The sequence below is a fragment of the Aphidius gifuensis genome, linkage group LG5, assembly GCF_014905175.1.
Source record: "Aphidius gifuensis isolate YNYX2018 linkage group LG5, ASM1490517v1, whole genome shotgun sequence".
Lineage (NCBI taxonomy): Eukaryota > Metazoa > Arthropoda > Insecta > Hymenoptera > Braconidae > Aphidius > Aphidius gifuensis.
The window spans coordinates 3719905-3741890 of record NC_057792.1 but is presented as its reverse complement, the minus strand read 5'-3'; the positions used below and the strand labels follow the sequence as shown (position 1 = coordinate 3741890).

Sequence of the window (21986 nt, the reverse complement as noted above, 5' to 3'; positions counted from 1 at the left end):
CTCATCAGAAATTTTTGCCGCTTTTGATATCTTCTATAAACATCGATATTAATATTTTTTTTTTTTATTTTTAAAACCACTAAAATTTGATTATACCTCATTCATTTCTTAATCTGCTATTTAAAATCAATTTTGGATAATAAATTTTTTTACTTTTTTCTATTATTATATTATTAAATAAAGTAATTATTTAAAAAATATTTTTTTATATTGTGTCTAATATATTTTATAAATTATTTATTTATTTTTTTTTTATACTTACATACTGTTTTGTTGTATTTTGAGTGACATCATTAACCATGGGAAATTCAACAGTCAGCAAAACAAGTTGATTGTAAATCATGAAACAGAATTTAAAAAAATATATATAAATAAATAAATAATAATTTTGTTTATTATTATATCTAGTGTTCGTGGGATTAAAAACTTCCTGTTGGTAGTTATAAATAATAAAAAAATAGAGAAAAATTAGAATTAAAAAAAAATGGATATAAATAAAAATAGTAGGCTCGTGTCAAAAATTTGAGTGCTAATCCATCATGATCAACTCGGGACCTGTGATTTAATTGTCACCGATACTGGGCTTGATTGCCAGTAAAAGAATTTAAAAATAAAATATAATACAAAATGAAATTTTATGGTCTCACGTATACTTATTATAATCGTAAATTTTTTCCCTCATTAAATTTATTTGATTTAATTATTTAAAAAAATTTGATAAAACTATTATTGGTTTTTTTTTTTTTAAATAAATAAATAAATAAATAGAAAAACAAATAAAAAGTTGAATAATTTTTTGAGTTTTCTTTTTATGATTATCGAAATACATGTCCTTTTTTTTTTTTCTCTTTCATTTTATAAATGTTTAAATATATTTTTATGTATATTGTTTTGCACCAAGCACCTTGCACGTTTGATGCACTCTATACGAATAAGTTTAAGTGCGTGGTGCACGACAGAGTGTATGTCTCGTGGTTCTGTATAATTTGACATGTTGTCGTACACGTTATTATTCAGATAGATCTCGAGATATGCGAAACGGGTAGTCGCTTGAGTACCTTGTCTCTCTTTCTTTCCCTCTTTTTTTTATTTTCATTTTTATCCTCCCTTTTATTCATTTTTTTTTTTCCATTTACTCTTTCACCCCTTTTTTTCTGCTTTTATTTTTCTCATCCTTTTTCAACCCCTATGTGTATGTCGTGCACACGAGACACCGACAATTTTGAATGTCACGAGATCTGAGAAACACGCTTCTCCTTGTTACCCGCAACTAAATTAAGAATACATTTTTTTTTCTTTTTAAAATAATTTTACTAATACCTTTTCTTTTTTTAAACATAAAAAAATACATTTTAATCTTTTTTTTTTACCTGACATGTTTGCTTGTTTTACAGGTATCTATGTAAATATAATTATGTTTTTTATTTTCATAATTTTTAAATTTAAAATAAAATAAACATTTATATATAGTTGAATATTATTATTATCATTTTTTTAATTAATGTATTTTCTTATGTTGAGCAAAATTCTTCAACAAATTATCACACATTTGTTTAACAAAATTATTATTCTACTTTTTTTATTCTCTTGGTATTTTTATTTATAATCTTTTTAATATTCTCACTTTTATTTTTTATATATTTGCAAATTTTATATTTAATATATTGATCTTAAAATAATTTACTGATAAGATATTATGCAGATATATATAAGAGCCTCTAAACACCAAAGCTATTATATTAGATTGTGTATATTTCCCTTCATAATTACTTGAATTATACGAATTATGTAAATCGCTATGTTAATACAACCAAAGTACTTAATTTTATTTTTTTTTTTTTCTTTCATTTTGTTTATCTCACTCTATCCATATACATATTGAGTATAAGTATTACAGCAATTTTGTTTAAAGCCTTGCCTTAAATGAAATTTGTATTTTTTTTTATTTTTCAATTTAATTTATTTATTTTTTATTTTATTTATATACCATGTTGGTGATTTTGCTTGTGGCATTAAAATAAAAAATAGAGAAAAAAAAAAAAAGGTTGAACAGCAACATTGTGGATTATTATGTGCCAAAGTAAAATGCAAAAGGCCATACCGAAAACGATACTATACCATTAGGGTTTTTATTCTTAAAACGTCCACTCTTAACATTATTTACATAATATCTTAGATCACTATCCAAGTGCCTACGTGACATTTAGCGCCCTCGAAAGGTTTAAAATATAAATAAATAAAATAATATATTAAAATGTTGAGCAACATGTTGTTGATCGCTACTGGGTTTAATCATAATATATATTTAAAAACCTGGTATCAAAAGTGGTTTTCATTTTGTTGATTGTATGTTTGTATGCTGTGTACAAGACGCGCCTGTAATTTGCTGACAATTTTCAGTATGAATTAACTTGAAAATACGCTAAAGACGTGATGAAAGTCAAGAAGACTTACGCAATTACTCAACCAATCTGTTTTATAATTATATATATATATTTTTTTTTTAAAATTATTATATCTTCGTTATGATCTTTAATCTCGTTGTTTTAATAAATATTAAATTTATGATTTTTAGATTTAAATTTTAACTGAGAAAAGAATGCATTTTATTTATAAAAAAAAATAATACTTATTTAAATCAAATGAATTTTATATTTTAAACAAATAAATTATTATTACATCTAATTAATTTATTTGTGTTAAATTATTCTCTCGGTGAATTTATTTTTTATATTAAAGTAATGATAAAAAAATTTGTACAGACATCTGTTTAATACTTTTATATATCACATGGCCTACATAAACCTTGTGATTTTTCATGCAAATTGAGATGTCTCGATGTCATTATGTATTAATAAAAAATAATGACAAAAACGATTAAGTATCAGCCACCATAATGAACGTCATATATTTTTTGTTTTTAATCAACATTTTGTTTATTAAAATTATTATTAACAACCTGAGAAAATAATTTTATATTTCGATTATATATTTTGTATAAAAATAATAATTACGTGTATCATCGATAAATAAATAATAATAATATAATCGATTAAAAAATTTAATCGATTTATAATTTTTTTTTCCCAACTGGTAGGAAAAAAAAAAGGTAGATTTAGCAAAGCAAAGTTGACTAATTACATTCAATACAGTTGTATAAATTCTTTTCGTCTGGCAGTTTGCAGTAACATAAATGTCCTTGCAACGACAATTTAATTGCTCGATTATGAGTAAATGAGTGTGATAATGTACATCGCATACACAGATATAGAAAAATGAACGATGTGTATACACATTTGCACTCTGGTAAAACACGGTATCACGCAACAAATTTAACAGTATAATATACATAAAAAAAAAAAAAAAGAGTGAGAGAAAAATAATAAATATTAATAAAGAAAAAAAAAATTGTTTATATCATCAGCTGTAGAAGATAATTATAGTTGCAATTAATACATTGTTGCCTGTTGGTATGTTCTGACAACTTTTTGTCATGCTATATCGTTCAAAGCCATTATATTTTCAACTCATTAAATTATAATTAATTTTTTTTTTTTTTTTTCATTTATTTATCAAGTTTAATATATAAATTTAAAACAAAAAAAAAATTAAATTGTCTTGCAAATCAGGATTTTTATCTCTTAATATTTACAGAAAACTATTTGACGAAAAATAATCTATACATTTTGCTATTGATTGTATCATCATTAGTAACTCGATTTAAGGAATGAAAAAAAAAATTTTAATTAATAATTTTTTATTATACACTTGGGAGGGAGAATTTTTTTTTTCTTTCTGTGAATCAAATTTTAACGTTGACATGAGACCAGCTGCAGTCAACAAATTAATGCAACAATTAACCTGTCTCTTATTTATATTTATATATATTTTTTTTTTGTTCCCACTGAGACGAATAAATATTGTAATACAACTTGTTTATTTTTATAAAATGTATATTTAAAAGCTTTTTATATATATAAAATTGAATCGTTTGATTCTTTGATTCACCAACAAACACTCTATCGTGTAAACAAGCAACTGAATATCCACGTCCCTCTTGTCACCCTCATTTGGTATAACATTTGTTGTTGTTTTTTTTTAATATATAAATAATCTCGTTGTTATTTATTTATTTATCATTTTTTTAGAATCAAATGTATTCAATCGTTTGGGGCAAAGAACCGAGACGATGCACGCAAGCTACATTTTTATTCTTCTATTATTCTTTTTTTTTTCAACATCGTTTGGATACATTTGCATTTATAATTTATTAATTACAAGATCCCTTTCGCGTCAACCCCTTTTTTTTTTTTCTTATACAATACCAGGCGTTATGATGTTTCTTCTTTTTTTAACTCTACCTTTTTTTGTTTTATTTTAAAATTATTATTTATTTAACTGTTATATACCTCAAATGCTTCTGATATTTTATGATTTTTTATTCTCTTTTTTGTCTGTTGAAATAAATATTAAAATATACAAACATATATTATATTTATTAACTAAATAAATAGATATGTAGGATAAAATTTAATGCTAAGATATAATATATATAAAAAATTTTTAAATAAATAAATAAAAATAAACGCGTTCCCGGTATAAAGTAGTATAGTATACAGAAAGATTTTGTTGTGATAAGAAATTGACATTGGCAGTGTCCATGCAGATATTCTCTGGTTGCAAATAAAACAAGTAATTCAAAAATAAAAAAATACATATATATTTGGTTATTAATTTAAAGAAAACCACAACGGGGCATCGAAAAAAAGGGCCTATGTGTTGTCTCGTTTCCTCACTGTTTATTTTTTTTCGTTTGATTTAATTTTATTATAAAATCATTTCTCTATCTTATTTTTGTGGCTAAGACAATGGTCGCCTGTGGTGCTGATGTCTACGACGAAGTCTGGTAACCCCCTGTTGTGACGCGGGCGCCATCCACCTTATACTTATATAGAGACGTCAGTTATCGGGTTCCATCGTTTTTCTTAAACCATCTCATAAATATTTTTGACGCGTGCCAAAGGCAACAGAGACAAGAATATTCGGCACTCAACTGTCAGACCGCACACGTGTTAATGGAAATGATTATATATATGTGTATTTTTTTTTTTTCTTTTACTCGTGTGATAAAATGTGTTTACAACAAATCTAAATTTCTCAAGTCTCATTGGTGTCAAAAAATATGTTATTTATTTATTTCTATAATTTTAATTTATTGATGATGTTTACTTACACCCTGTGATAGAGAATAACACATGTCATCATCATTCCAAAGAGTCATTGAGGGTTGTTGACACAGATTCAAGCATGAAAGAAAACATGCGTTATATAGACTGATGATTATTATTTATAATATTATTTTTTTTCTTTTGTTTGACGGTATACTTACGGACGATGGATCCTGAAACAGATAAAGGACAGAAAAAAAAAATTAATAATGAATATTTTAGTTTTGCGCAAAAAGTATTAAATATATTTTAATTCATGAATATATTATTGATATGGCTGTGGCTTGTGTGTGATTGGAAATTTCAAAATACTTGAAAATGCTTTTTTTTTCTTCAACGTAAATTCGTGTCTCGTGCGCAGGTGATTTTGGCATGTCTCGAAATTATGCGGGCAAAATAATTGGAATGTAAACGACGATGCCGTATATAAAAAACGCTGCAAGCTAAAGAACAGTTTTTTATTTTTCGAAAAAAAAACTTGTGTCTCTCCTTCACTTTGGTAACATCAGACAAACGTTATATTCAAAGGAGCACAGTAAATTAAAATATAAAAATATAAAAAAACTTAAAAATTCAGTAGCTCAAGATTTCGACAACCCTATCTTTGTGTAGCATTTATAAAAAAAAAAATATAAAAAACAAAAAAATTTGGTAAAACTTTAAAAGTATAAAGACGTTCGATAAATAATTTGTTATGCATACCCTGAGACTTGAAATTGCGTTCAATTTTATTTAATCTTTTTATTTTTTTCGTCATCAAAATAACATTGACTACATAAATATAGATGTTCATTTTAAAAGACAATTTTCTTGTATTTAGCATAATTCGTGTGTTGGTGAGGTATACATTTTTTTACTTAGCTACATCCTTTGAATCTCGATTTTTAATTCTTTTATTTTTTATAATATATTTTAAATATCAAGCGTAAATTTTATATACACACACACACATGTATTGCAGATGATTCGATTATTTAAATAAAAGAATGTGTGTATAATAAAATAATGGTGTATCGATTTAATGCGGAAATTGGTTTTTATATTTTTAGAAATATTTATCTCGTAGTTTTATCGATGAAAATTGCTATATAATTATATACGTAATATTTTATATAATTTAAGCTACCTGGAAAATGTTATATGAAGTTTATACATGGAAAAAATATATACATATAAATAAATAAACAATAAGAAGAAAAAAAAAATTTTAAAACATTATGAAAACCGCAAAAGTGCCTCGAGCTTCGCATGCCCTATGAAATTAAAAGAAAAAACTTTTTAATAATAAAAGCGAGGGAGTCTTTTAACGTCGTTAAGTTAAAAGTAAAAGAGATAGATATAGTTTGAAGAATTTATTTATACCTTGGATTATCCAGGTTTTATTTAAGCGAAAAATAAAATAAAAAAAAATATGGCAAGTGAATATAACCGCAGCATAAGAACCGCCGCAACCGCAAAATTACCAGCACTATACTCTATTGCATCGATTCGATTTGATGAATTAAATGCTGATTGATTGTTATTAAAATTTTTTTTTAAATGAATTTTCAACCCATCAGTTATTATTATAATACTTATTGAAAAGGAAAAAAAAATTAAGTAGTATAAAATTAATTTAGTCAGACAAAAAAAAATGATAAACTTAAAATATATAAAAAATTTTAAAATAAAAAAAATAATAAAATAAACAAATAAATAAATGTCAAAAAATATTAAAAAATTATTACAACACATTAATTTTAATCAATTGACAAAATTTAATGTATTAAAAAAAAAAAAAAATTATAATTTTAAAATATAATCAAAAACTTTCACTCAACTTCCGTAAGCAATTCGTCAAGTTAAAATTCAAAAAAAAAAAAAAAATTTTATTAATGACTCAACCGTTGTCCTCGAATATAGTTTTTTGAAAAATTACACACACACACATATACTTTACCCAGATAACTCACACAATATTATAAAATGAAAAAAAAAAAAAAAACACACGACTTGTTCGATAACTCTTAAATATTTACTTTCATATATAAAAATATTTATTATACATTTTATTTAAAAAAAAAAAAAAAAACAAATTCAACCACCAACTGAGTGTCCCAAACCGAATGATTCATGATAGTTAAAATAATGTGAGATTTATTCATCGATAAAATAGTCGTATTCCCATTGTGTATACACATATCCCCGCATAAATTGACCAAGCTCGAGAAATGCCTCAGTAATTTGTCCAATTCTATTCTATTTTTTTTTTTTAATTCAATTTTATTTCATCTAAAATTTAGATAGAATAATTTAACAACATATATATACTCTTCTTTTTTTTTTATCTGCGAAATTTTAGTTTTCCTCGTTTAATCATGGAACTTGATAGCAAATACATGTATAGAGTGTTTGTGTGCCACACGACCCCCCTGGATGAGATATAGCATAGAGGTATACATATATATATTTACAATGTTCAACTGGGTACAGTGCTCAAAGTGAATAAGGGGGATAAAAAGGGGGAACCAGAGAGAGAAAGAGGCATGCTCGAGCCGTCATTTGTCAGGAGCTGTCGGACCACGAGCGTGTTTCTGTTTCACCAGTGCAGATAGCGGCCCGTCCATGGGCCGTTCATCTTTATTCCTTTATATATAGTACACTATGTATATATATGTAAACACTTATACATATATATAGACGATACATAAATATATAGTCAAGCAATTCCCCTCATTTGAAACCACACAATTGCATATATACTTGCGTACCCCTCCAACATTTTATATCTATAACCCCTTTTATATAAAAAAAACCCCCCTTGTACCCTTCTTCGTCCCCTTTTCTCCCACTCACCCCACTGACAGTATATACCCATGCCACTGACTGTATACACGACTCCCTCGAACTCATTTAATTACAACAAACAATTTATTAGGTCCATCCGGGATCCGCCCACGGGCATAAAATGGCGCGGCTGCCACGCTCGATTTTAGCGGCGTGGGGAGGAAAGCGGGGGCGGATATTGCCCAACCAAAATTCCCACTTCGGGGCGTCACCGTACGATTGCATCTGTCGTCGAAAAAGAGGGTGCATATAATCACTATATGTGTGTACTAAATTGCCACTGATATATACTATTTTTTTTTTTTTTTTATTTGAATTTTTTGTAATTTGTTTGATTGTTTTTTTTTATATTGCTGTTTTGGGGGTTGTCATCAAGGCATATATTTTTTTATGAGAAAAGTTTTGTTCGTATTTATTTGAGAATGAAATTATTAGTAAGAAAATAATTGTCATTTAATGCGGTATAATGATTATTAATTTAATAGGGGTTGTGATTTTAATTTAATTTATTATCATTTAAAATAATAGATTAGTAAAGTGGTTCAATTTAATTTTTTTTTAATTTTTGAAAATAATGATTGAAAATAAAAAAAAATTAATTGTAAATTGACACACAACATGTTGTCTATCAGAGGATAAACCCCATATCGTATATGATAATTTTATTACACGCTGTTTTGTTGTGTTGAAGGGGAATAATACAAAAGATTTCATCCCTATAAATACCGAGTATATTTGTCACCATTTAATGCATATTTTAATATAATTTAATTTGCTAAAAAATATATTTATTGAATATAATTTTCATATAATAATTTAAATTCTAAAAAAAAACCATGATGTTTATAAATTTTGTTTCTAAATATATAATTCATCATAAATTTTATAATTTTAATAAAAAAAATTAAAAAAACAAAAGATCATAAATATTATTAAATTCAATTGACGATAAATTAAAATTACAAAACATGAGAAACAATATTGTATGATATGTCTTGTACATTGTCTATGTGTTTAAACAAACGTGGGTGCTGAATTGGTTGAGTTATATAGAAAAATAAATAAAAAAAAAAAAAAATAGAAAAATACATATCCGACAGGTACTCATATACTGTAAAATTGTTGCAGCACATATACGACAATTTTACGGCTTTGTAACTTGTGTCCCATAGAAATATTGTATTGCCTGATAATATACTGTTTGGATAATGGATTCTCTGCTTGTTTTGAATACACGCGTATTACCTTGTTGATGGCCACACTCTCATTCATATAATAAAGGCAAATATATTTATATGAAAATTGTAGAATTATAAAAAAAATAAATAATAAATTAAAGATTAAAAAATAATAAATATATTCGAGGGAGGTAAAGAGTAAAGACAAACATAAATAAATATTATATACATTTTAGCACATATACACAGTTACATATATTATATACATACATACAAATATATATATATTGTACTCACATCTTTTATTCATCCGACAGAGTGGAGCCTTAATTTGAATTGAATAGGATTTATAAATTATTTCAAATTATAGTTGCGACGCATGACCAAACAAACGGGGGATGAACTACTACTTGTTTATTTGTTTTTTTTTTTTTTTAAATCTTTTCTCATTTGGCAAACAAGCACACATACTTGATAAAGAATAGACTTTTACCTTCAAGTGGCGCCCAACAATTTTAGTCAGCAGGTGCACGTATATATTTATCCGACGGGGATTAATTTTATAATTCTTCAATTTATATTTTCATACTTTTAAAATAACCAAATTTATAAAATATCAATTAAAACATACAGTTTTTTTTTTAAATGCTAAAAAAATTATTTCTTTAATTTTAGTTGAAAAGAAAAAATTGTCAATATTCTTGATCAATTTGTCTTTTTTAATTTTATATATAATTTAAAATTATTTTATTGACAAACACGAGTAAATAATTTTTATCTGTTTATTTAATTTTATTATATATATATATTTTATAGAGAAAAAAATCTTATCATAATTCATATACAGTTATTATTCAAACAATAAAAAGTAAATAATAAAAAAAAGAGAGAGAGAATACATGAAGATGAGAATTGTAAAATTGTCTTGTTCCTCTTTCTCATTCAGTATATTTTTATGTGTGTGTATGTGTGTGTTCGTTAGGCAAGGTTTTATTCCCACGAGATTGCCAAAGGAGTTGTGCGCTTGACAACTGATCCAGCCAATAAAAAAAAATATATAAATAAAAAATAAAAAAAAGATACTTCATGAGCATCTTATAACGCTTTGTCCATCATCAGTTGCGTTATGAATTACAGAAGCATATAAGAAAAATTCACATTTTACTGAATACTATTATCAAGAGTTTACAATAAAAATATAATGGAAAAACTGCGTTATAAATATAAAACAATTTATCGATATTATATTCTAGTAACCCTGGTAGAAATAATTTGTTTTTTTTTTTTTTTCTACAAAGTAGTTTATAATGTAATTATAAATAATACAAAAATTTTTGCAATGTCAGAAGCGATTAATTTGTTGAACAAAATGAACTGACAAAAATATGCCTGAGAGAGGCGGATGTTGTTTGTAGAGTTAAATAATGGGACCACCATTTATTAAACTGAATAATAATATATAAAATGTTTCAAAAATTTTGGTAGGGATAAAAGCATAAAGTGCACTAAAAAAGGGGACAGTTTTTTTTTTTTTTAAGGAAATTATAAACGTTAAATTTAACATTATCTTGTGAAAATAAATTTTATTATTATTAATTTTTTTCTGTATTATTTCTATATGCCAATTGAAATATTAAAATTTTATTTTATTATATATATTATGACAGTTATGTTGACTATTAGATGATAATAGAAATTGTATAAATGAAGAAAAACAATGCATTAATAAATGAACTAATGATGATGATGCATTGTTAAAGATCAAGCATAAACAGACATTGTAGTTATTAAAATGCAGCACTATATATTATAAATGTGTATATATATGCATTATATTATTCATACAAATTGTCAATAAGGATAGCAATCGTGCGAATATTATCATTGTTGATAGAAAAGGTATAAAATTTAAATATTATATTTGTTTAGTGATTTATTTAACCTAATAATAATGCTATCAAACAAACATATAACAGTACTTGTTATTAATATTGTATATATATAACAATATCAATAACAAGTTAAATGATGATGGACACGATCATTTAAAGTTGCCACTACAGAGACGAAAAGCTTTGTAGTTATTGATTGCAGCACTTATAGACGACATGTGTCGCGATACTTATCGTTGCATTATACGCATACCATAGCGCTTGGTGTTCTCATTCACATTGGATGGGGCCTCATGTCGTGCATTCTCCAGTGTCATTGGAAGGGAGGGAAAGGGTTCAGGGGGAATTTAAGAACCTAATGTCACCTCTCAACAACAAACACGTCACCTTGCTTAAATTCTTTTTAAATAACAATAAATAATAAATAGTAGAAACACAAAAAAACAATTAAATAAATGAATTTAATTGATGATGGTATTTTTTTTTTTTTTTTCAAACAATTTCAACATATCCTCAATATAATTGTGTAAATATTTAATCATAATATAAATTTTTAATTATTTTTTAAAAGTATATAAATTAAAAAATTATTTATAAAATGGAAATATATATTGATAAAAATAATAATTTAAATTAAAACAATGAAATATGATCTTTTAAAAAAAATATATAATTAAATTTTTAATAATTTAAAAATGTATCAAAGTGTTTAGTTTCTATATTAACAACAGTCTTTCGAGTAGTTAAATATATATATAGATATATTTAAAAAAAAAAAAAAAAAAGCACACCACCAATTAGCTCAAAATAATGAACGTGTTTCGGCTCCTTTTGTTTTCCATCGTAGGTTTGCCTCAGAGCCCAAACGGTTAATATGCTGCTGCTTTTGCTTATAAACTGACTCAACTAATATACCCTATATCTTTCTCTCTTACTCAAGTATTATAAAACAATAGAGAAAATATTTCTCTCACATTTTGTGCACCATATTATGTTGGGATATTTCACCTGCAAGAATCTTTACCATCGAATTCACCCTAACTATAAATGTGCATGTAGATATATATATATTTTAAACTACGGAAATTGTAAGTTCTCTCTTATACTATATACAAGGTCCACGGGCTTTTCAAGATAAATGTAAACAATGCACCCTTGTTTGCTCATATTATTTTCATTATATATATAATACATAAAAATTAGTTGGCAAATATAATTAATTTATTATTTTTAATATCTCTTTGACTAAATATATTACAAGTATTAATTTTCTCATAAAAATAATTTTGATTCATTTGAAAAATCCCAACAATTATAATTTTTATTATCAAAATAAATATAAAATTCAATTTTTATAATATAAATTTTTCCTTTTTGAGTTTGACAGTTACGTTTATGTCTATATGAATAAAAAAAAAAGAAAATATTTCATTTAAAAAAACAATTTAACAAAAATAAATAAAATATATATAAATAAATAATAAAAAAAAAAAGGAGATTGGAATGGAACGGTAGCAGACGGAGAGCGTGGATTAACAATGCCGCAAATACTGGTATACTGGTTGTGGAATGCCCGCGAGCGCACACGGCGCATAATTAATACCAAAGAAAAGAGAAGAGAATAAAAGAGTAAAGCATCTTTTTCTTATTCTTCTTCATCTTATTCTATAACATGTATACAACTCTTAAGGTCTTGTCTTTGCTGAGTACAAAATATAAAGATGGGTTAAAAGTGGGTAGAGAGAAAATCCAAGAAGCCGGTTCTCTCTGTAACTCTTTACCTCTTATGTACCTTGGGTGTACTCTATACCAATGATGAGAGAATTTTACAAAGAGAGAAAATAAATTGAAAATTGCTGGTTATATTCAATGGGAAAAATTAAAGACTTCAATAAAAGGGGATGAAAGAATAAAACATTATATGGATCATGAGAAAAAGGGTGGTAGTTATGGTGGAGGGTATAAGAGGATCACAAAAAAAAAAAAAAGTAAATAGTTAATAAAAAAAAAAAAAGGCAATAAGATAAAAAAAAAACGAAGGGAGCCCATAGCATGTCCACGAGGAGGAGATTTATGTGGCTCCTGATTGAATCGTTCTCACTCGATCGCGCCGCTTGGCTTTTTGCTTCGATATCCCGGACTGTTTTACCACTCCATATATATATATATGTGTTATTTATATATACGAGAATATTTATTTGTGAGTGTGTGTTTTTGTTAAACGCAAAAGAGTACTTAACCTATAAGAGATTCTCAACAGACTGCAGACTCTGGACCGTATGCGAACTCAACTTATGGTCACGTATACGTGCCCAGAGTTTTCTTTCGGTATCACTGACCACATCAACTATTCTTTGCTGTTTTTTTTTTAAACTCAATTTTTTATTTTATTTTGTCTCCCCTCTGTCTCTCTCTCTCTCTCTTTTTTTTGTCTCTCTTAGGTTTTGCACACACAAGTCAGTTATCTATATGGTCACGTACATTGAGAACACGTTCATCTGAAAAATTTTATTCTTTTGCTTTTGTCTTTAGTTTCTTTATATACTTCAATTGATGCTCAATGCATTTTAACGTCTTTAAGGGTATGTTTTTTATTGTATTTAAGAAAAAACATGAAAAAAATCACAAATATTTTTATTGATGATTTTATTGCTTATTGCCTTGTCAACAAGAAAACTGAATTTTTCATTTTAAAAAATTTTCTTCAATTTTGCACAGATAATTCTGTATTTTCATTGACCCGATGCAAAAAAAAAATCAATCAATCTGTAAACTTTGGAGAACCACTTGTCTCAATTAATATTTAAAAACTTTTAAAAAAATAAAACTAAATTTGACTGTATTTTGTTGTTTCAGGAATTAAGATGCGGCATTGTGTGTCCACTGATCAACGTGTGTGAGGTGAGTTTTTAAAAAGATATATTTTTAGCTTAAAATAATACTCACGTAAATACATTAATTTATTATATAATATAATAAAAATTACATATGAATTTTTGAAAAAACAATTAATCATATTTGATGATACCTTTGTCGTTGTATACAGCTGCATCAACAAAGTGGATCTTTTCATACTGAAATGCATATTTTTTTGAGCGACATTGCTAACCCCATTATTATAAGAATAAATATATAAATGCGTGATACATAAAAAGCACAATGTCGAGTATGTGAAGCTTTTTGTCTTTATGATAAAGCAGTGTTAAAATAAATAAATCATATATACTTTACAAGTGTGTTTCATATATATATTTTTATACTGCACACAAACATGTATTAGTTGATTGGTTGGCATATATATTTTATATGAAAAGCAATATATGTTTTAGACAAGTGACAGACACAAGCGAAATGAGTATATATAGTAGTGGAATAAATAAATGTACAGTTTGAGTGGATACAATCAAGGGTGGTCTTACAAATAAAATGCACTCACGATGATGATACTACTACTTAACTATACTGCAATACTTGCTTGATGTTTTGACATTTTACCTCAACTTTCAAATTCTAATATATATATTTAAAAAAAAAAAAAATAGTGTAGAATCAAGTCACGAGAATATATATATTTATTTAGTGATGATAGATATTTTTATTTTTATATTTTACAAGTATAACATAGAGAAAAGAAGGGATAGATAAAAATAACACATTGAATATATGAAAATGTCAACTGAGGTTTTGAAAAATATATATTTCTAAATTTTTTTTTTTATATTCTGGATAAAATAGTGATCCAATAAATTGACTGGCGAATATTTTCTTTGGTGGTTTAAAAAAAAAAAGTCATGTGTATCCGGGTTTTAAATTGTGCTTTGTAAATGATGATATTTCAAGTGATAATTTTTTATTTTTCAAAAAAGTGTGGATCAAATTAGAGTGACGATGGGATTACGCGTTTGTTTGCCAGTTGTTGACGAGAGAGTGGAATGTTGAGCTTGGTTACAAACTCAAGACACGCAATAACACGTGTAGATTAAATTTTAATATATTTTAAAAATTTTACAAACATTATTATTATCGTTTTTTTTTTTTTTTTAAACAATTATTTTGTTATTTCAATTATTTTCTTTTTTTTTTGGGTTTTTTAAATGACATATAATTGTAATGACGATTTATAGGATGTATTTAAGTATTATTTTCGAGTTAGTTTTTTGTTTGAGTTAAAAGCTCACTCATGATTTTTCAGCTGCACAAAACTCGTCAACGGTGACGTCGGTGGCCACCCTCGGCGTGCGTTAGCATTCTTTCTCCAAAGAAATATAAAAAAAAAAAATGTTTAAAATGAGATGAAGAAAGAAAAAAGCAAAAAAAAAAAAGCCTTATAGTAGTTGCAATGGTGCGTCATTTAAGTTTTTCTTATTTTTTCCATCTTTCTTTTGAAACCTCACTCTTGGCGTATATCTCTTTGGTTAACAATTGCGGCCTCTCTTTAGTTACCGTGTGCAACACACGCGGTCTTTCTCCCTCATCGTATAATAGCCCCACGGCGACTTTACGTCGGAGTGAATATTTTTTTAGTTGAATCTTCGAACAGCCACAAGTCCTGGCTAAAGAGTCGTGAGGACGATACACGCGCCGCTGTCTTCATGCCATTTTTTTATTTTTATTTCATTTCTTTATATTTCTTTTCTTAAGATGCAAAAAATTTTATTCAAGATGACTGAATGATCAGACTTGATGAAAGTTTTACGATTGGTTTTATAATAAAAAATACTTTTTATATTTTTAACAAAAAAAAAAAGGAAATACACTTAATTATTTATTGTGTATATAATAATTTTAAAAAAATTTATACAAAGTTTAATTTAATTGAAAATAAAATATATGTAAATATCATATAAATTGAGTCAATTTAGAGGTACTCCATCATCAACATGACGTCCCCTTTGCTGATACTTTTAACCTTTCTACAAAATAAATTTTCCAGTAACTATTTAAAATAAAAAAAAATAAATATATCCAACAACGCATAAAGTATAAAATAAGATCTATAGATGTGAAAAATGACTGGGACGCAGACAGGGTGTTTAATGACAGTGATTACTCAGTGAATCGAATGGGCCGGTACTCTCAACTTGACACAGCACGTTACGAAATACCAAAATAACGTCACTAATAAATATACACTTGGTGTATATCAGGGCGGTCGTTCTAACGAATGACTCCAAAATTAACCGGCTCAACTGCTGCACAAAATTACACACACAAGTGCAAATGTTGCATTTACACTTGTTAAGAATTATTAAATGGCATGAGCCACTGGGTTAAGTTCAAATCACAAAAGAATATAATAAATAAATTAAATAATTATCATACAAAAAATTAACTTCAAAACAAAAATAAATAAATAAAAATTTATGACCAGTATATTTAAAAAAAAAAAAAAAACAAAAATACGACAAGATAAATAAATTTTAAATAAATTCAAACACCATCATATGAATGATCTAATAAATTTTCATGTTAGGAATGTCTATGATCATAAAGACTTATAGTTTTTCCTGTAGGCGTTGACAAATATATATATATATATTTTTTTTTTCTTTTTAAATATCAACATCTTCAGTGAAAGAAAGTGACTTGGTTGTCAACGAGTCATCGTCACCCCGATAACGAACAAAAATCCATGGTTTTATACACATACCAATTTACACAATAACAAACACACAAAAATATCATAAATTAAATTAGTGATAAATATTGTCAACTATATTAAATATTTATTTTCGGATATATTTATTCAATAAAACCTATATATCTCATCAACATCATTATAAAGTTAAAAATATAAACATCAAAACGACTGGCTAGATATTTTTTTTTTTTCTTTCGGTCTTTTTTTATCTACATGTATTTTTCTAACCACGTATTTCGAACTCTCGGAAGTGATTCGAAAAGGGAGAGTCGATGCAGTGACTTGGTTTTTATTTACTTTTTTTTTTTTTCTTCTTTTTAAATTCTTATTCTTCAACATATTGGATTGCCTCGAGGGACGAGAATGAGGACGAACGATGAGACTTGGGTGAACATAAATTACTCTCTAAGTGAACCACATATATAGGACCAAGGGGAAGTGAGTTATTTACGTGTGAGTGATGGAATGAACCAGCTGAGAAAAACCTCATATAGCTAAACACCCCTTATAAAATCTATATCAGACCCTACATTTTTTTTTTTTTTTATATATTCTTTTTTTCATTCAACACCTCCATCATTTGTGCCATTGACTAATGTCTTGAGGGTATATTAAACTAAATTTCAAATTCTTGATAAATTGAATTTCTAAAAAAGAAAAAAAATTTGCAAAATATTCAAGATAGCAAACTTTTTTTCTTTTTTATCCTTTGACATTATATGAGGACATGCATGTATATAAAAAAAAAGTAAAGAATGATAAACAGAAAAAAACAAAAAAAAAATTCATGAACCTTGGGAATATTTTCTTTATTATTTTTTTTTGTTTCATCATTGTGTGTTTTATGAATATATATCTGTTGAAGCCAGTAGGGTAAAATTCTATACGGATATCGGCAAAACATAAAGGCATTGTCGAGTGGCCACTCAGTGGTCATCTCGAGAGTATATATACGATATAACACGATGACCCTTTACCAAAGAACCGTGTGGTTATATATATACACACAGAATTGGCTTGATGTCGTTGAGGGTTTTCTCTTCAAGTACGTGTCCAAGCTCTTATATGCACGAGGACAATCCACCCATCAAAGTAAACATTCAATTGAAAAAAAAAAAAATAATAATAATAAAATACCACCTGGTTTAAATATTGCATAACTAAAACTTTTTTATTTTTATTTTTTTTTGAAAAAGCAATACGTATAAGACAAGTTACTATAAAAATTTACTTAATTTTTTTTTAATCATATACCCTCAATTTTTCAAAGATATAACAAAAGGTAAATCGTTTATCTTGCTTGATGAGGAAAGGAAGAATTAACGAGGAATTAATAGCACATTTTAAATGACAAATGATTCACCTTCCGAATTCGCTCCTTGACGTTGCCCTAATTTGTCTAATTATTTTACTTAATTCTACTTACATTCTGGGATCTTTGGACACGTATTTTGTAGATATATATTATATAGATTGGTGTTTGTATATGTATATATGGATAAAATACTTGTAAGAGAGAATAAAAAAGAGAGAGAAAGAAAGGAGAGAGAGTAAAAAAGCCACCACTGGAGATTCTTTGCGTCGCGCGGCATTCGACGAAACGAAGGTAATTAATGAAGCCATTAGCAAGGACGGAGGTCCGGGCGTGCATCTTTTTCGAAAGGTATATAGCCACCACCACGTATATATATATTTCGTTATATTTTTTTTTGTTGATTGCAATGTGTTCTTCTTTTCAACTCACGGGAACTTAGCAATTCTTTAACATTAACATTTTATCGATACCAAAGATCCACGTGTAAATAATCAAAGGTGGATTGGAATTTTTAACTGATTATTTCACCAGTTATATATAAAACATTAAAATTTAAAATTATTATTATTTTTTTTTTTTTTTGTTCAAATTGATTGTTATATACAGTTTATCATTCCAATAATTAAAATACCATTGTTTATAATTATTTGTTTAAAATTTATATATAATTTTTTTTTATGCAATTATTTATTTGAAAAAAATTTAAAATTATTATAAATTTTATTTTTCAAATTTTTGTTTTTTTAATGGCATTGTTTGGTGTAATTATTTAATTTTTTTTTTGTTTCGATGTGGTAATTAGTCAGGATTTTTATGTCCTGTTTTCTAGTGGCAAGTATTTTTATTCAGTTAAATAATGAACTCACCAAAATTGTTATACTGAGGGTTTTGTTCGAATGGGTTAAGAGTTCTTGATGTGGCGAGACTAACCGATGCACGCCTCGTTGATGCTGTCACCACAAAACTATCTCACTCATTAAATGTATATCATCCAACGTTACGGCTATTCTATACAGATATTTTAGTTAATATAAATATATATATTTTTGTGTTATATAGAAGCATCATCTGTCAGAAGCCGAGAATATTTATTAAATGTTTCTACTCTTGTGCTGACAGTTATGACAGGACACGTTTTTATTTAACTCAGTTGATATCTGTATGACCCTCATATTTTTTATTTTATTTTTTCACTCACAACAAACAAAATAAAAACTTAAATAAAAAGAAACATCCGTTTACACAATATTTTTAATTCCGCAATATTTCTATTTTTTTTTTTCAACGATGAAATATGGAATATTTTTTATTTTTTTATTTTTTCATAAAATATATGTTTCTATATAGAATAATTAAATTTTTTTTTTCAATAATAAAACATTCAAATAGGAGTTGTGTAATTTTTTATATTTTTTTAAAAGTATTTTGAGGAAAAAATTACTAAAGAAAAACTAAATCTCTTTATATAAATTTAATACCAAATTAAGAATTTCAAAGAAAAAAATAAGTATACGTAGAAAGATAATTTTTGGTGGCAAAAAGATTAAGTGTTTTTGGTATCCACCCTTTCTCAATCAGCAATTAGTCAAATGTCCAAGTTGAATATTTCACCTGCCACTTAATTGTCAGCTGTTGTAATATTTTCATTCAATTTATCTTTTTATTAAATTTATTTATTTAAATAAATATTATTTGCGTTACAATTTGTAGTTTAAAAATTATATCTTTTTTATTTTTATTATTTATATATAATGTAGTAAGTGACTGATGCATTTGCGTATGCAAGTTATTATTAGTAACGAGGCAAGTACGTCGACAAATTAAATGTGTCTCAGATAGTTGTTTGGATGAAGAAGTGTTCCCAAGAGAGGAGGGATGGCTTAAATGGCTTAGGCTATTCATGGTTTATGGTTGTTTAGATTTAGCAAGTATTTCAAGCTTCAACGAAAATCACATGCGAGACACACTCATGTTATCCGTCTACTAACGAGCATGTACCAACAATTAGGCATCATTCACATCTCTTGCAAAAATAAAAAAAAATATTAAGTAAATACATAAAAATAAATTAAATAAAAATTAAATAAATATAAGCTTGTAAAAGTGATGGAAAAAATTAACGATAAATTATTGTTATTTATCACTGGGTATGTTGATAAATGGCCCTTAGTTTTTTTCTATGTGTTTTGACAATTTCAAGTAGATTTCTAATTCATTGATGAAAAATTTAAAAAAAGAGAAATCATCACATAAGACACACGCTAATATTTTACCAATGCATTTTTTAAATTTTATTTTTTTTATATTAATATGTGTGTGCATGTGCTTGACATAAAAAATATCATGGTGGCTCATTAACAAAGTTGACTTTAAATTGCTCTTTCTCGCATGTGCCAACAAATTCTCATGACCGTTTTTTTTTTTTTTTTATAAAACATCAGGCAAAGAACTTTCTTTCTACAGATTATAATTTGTTTTTTTTTTTTGTTTTATTTTTGTGTTTTTTAAATTTGATTTGCAATTTGATGAACGAAAAAAAGTTTATGATTATTTTATATGGTGTATCCGACGGTAGAAAACGCATTTTGTTTTTCCGATATATATTTTTCTTGACATTTATTTTTGTTGTTTATTTATAATATTTTTTTTTGACCTTTTTTTTATTTTACCTCTTCGTTTTCACCGCGTTCTTGTACAGTTGTAGATGCCAAACATTGATATAAAATTTAGGAGCGTCACGGTGTTGAGAAACTGTCGACGTAATGATCAACGTTGTTCTTGGCATACAGTCACTGCCACGAATTAACTCTAGGATGTTTTTACATACACATTAAATAAGTCTTACTGAGTTATCAAACTATGTGTTTAAATTTATCGTCATTTTTTTGTAAAAATTCTTATATACTCCAAGAAAAATAAATATACAATTGTTTGTCGTAAATACTTTTGTTGTGGTGATTAGAAATTTTATGTTGTTAAATTTGAAGCTAAAAAAATATATAAATATATTATACTGACAATATATAAATTTAGATATTAATCAAACAGAAATTTTATAGAATTGTAAGTGTTGAGAGTGTGATTGATAAAATTGATAAAATTAAAATGCATGTTGCAATGTTAGTAAATACAAAAAATTGAGAAATAATAATTATAATATATATACGATCAATTATATTTCATCACGAATTTTTATTTTTAAAAATTAAAAAAAAAATTTAAAGGACACCGGACGAGGGTAATAAAAATTTCTATAGCAAAAGGGGCTCAGATTTTCGTCGCCAACTGACACTCGTTTTGTGTGTCTCTAAACTTTATTGCCCTTTTTAGAAACAAAAAAAAAAGACAAGAATTTTAAACTGGAAAATCTTGGAGTATATATATTTTTGAAAAGAGGTTTCCGGTTTTTTATTTTGAATAATAATTGTTTCAACATTGTAGGGGAAAAAAAAAATATGTCGTTAAAACAAAGCGATAAATTATTTCATCACATGTATAATAATTATTTTAAATATCAACAATTAATTTTAACGCAATAATTATCATCGTCATTATGTTATTATTATTTTTTTTTTTCGAAAGAATATATGCGGTGTGACAAAATGTTAATATATGAATAAGGGTAAATTAAATTCTGCCTATATAATCATAGTAATCATGGAAAATTTAATGGTGCAAACTGTCACGCCGCAGATGCAGACTAAAAAGGGTTGCTGGTGCAGCTGCCAGTTATCACTGCACCTCCTGCAACTTACGACCCAGTCATGAGTTAGATTTCCGTTTCGATTGCATTTCTCATGCAGTTGCTTATTATTATTGTTCTTTTTGGTATATTAGTTTGAAAAATTCATCCCATACTTAATGAATTCAGAGTGCATTCGATCACAACATAAAAACCCATCAAAT

General features: G+C 26.3%; 1 protein-coding gene across 3 annotated transcripts in view; it reads right to left on the bottom strand.

The window, feature by feature from the left end:
* LOC122856909 (ankyrin repeat domain-containing protein SOWAHB) overlaps positions 1–21986 on the bottom strand; it is a 65930-nt gene that overhangs the window by 16718 nt on the left and 27226 nt on the right. For 2 of the 3 annotated variants that reach the window (XM_044158801.1, XM_044158803.1), the window contains exons 7-8: positions 5390–5401; positions 263–265 (exon numbers count right to left, since the gene is read on the bottom strand). In XM_044158801.1, the coding sequence (XP_044014736.1) occupies positions 263–265; positions 5390–5401 (15 nt within the window). Of the gene's footprint in view, positions 1–262; positions 266–5233; positions 5237–5389; positions 5402–21986 lie in introns of all 3 variants that reach the window. The other variant, XM_044158802.1, reaches the window with a different exon arrangement.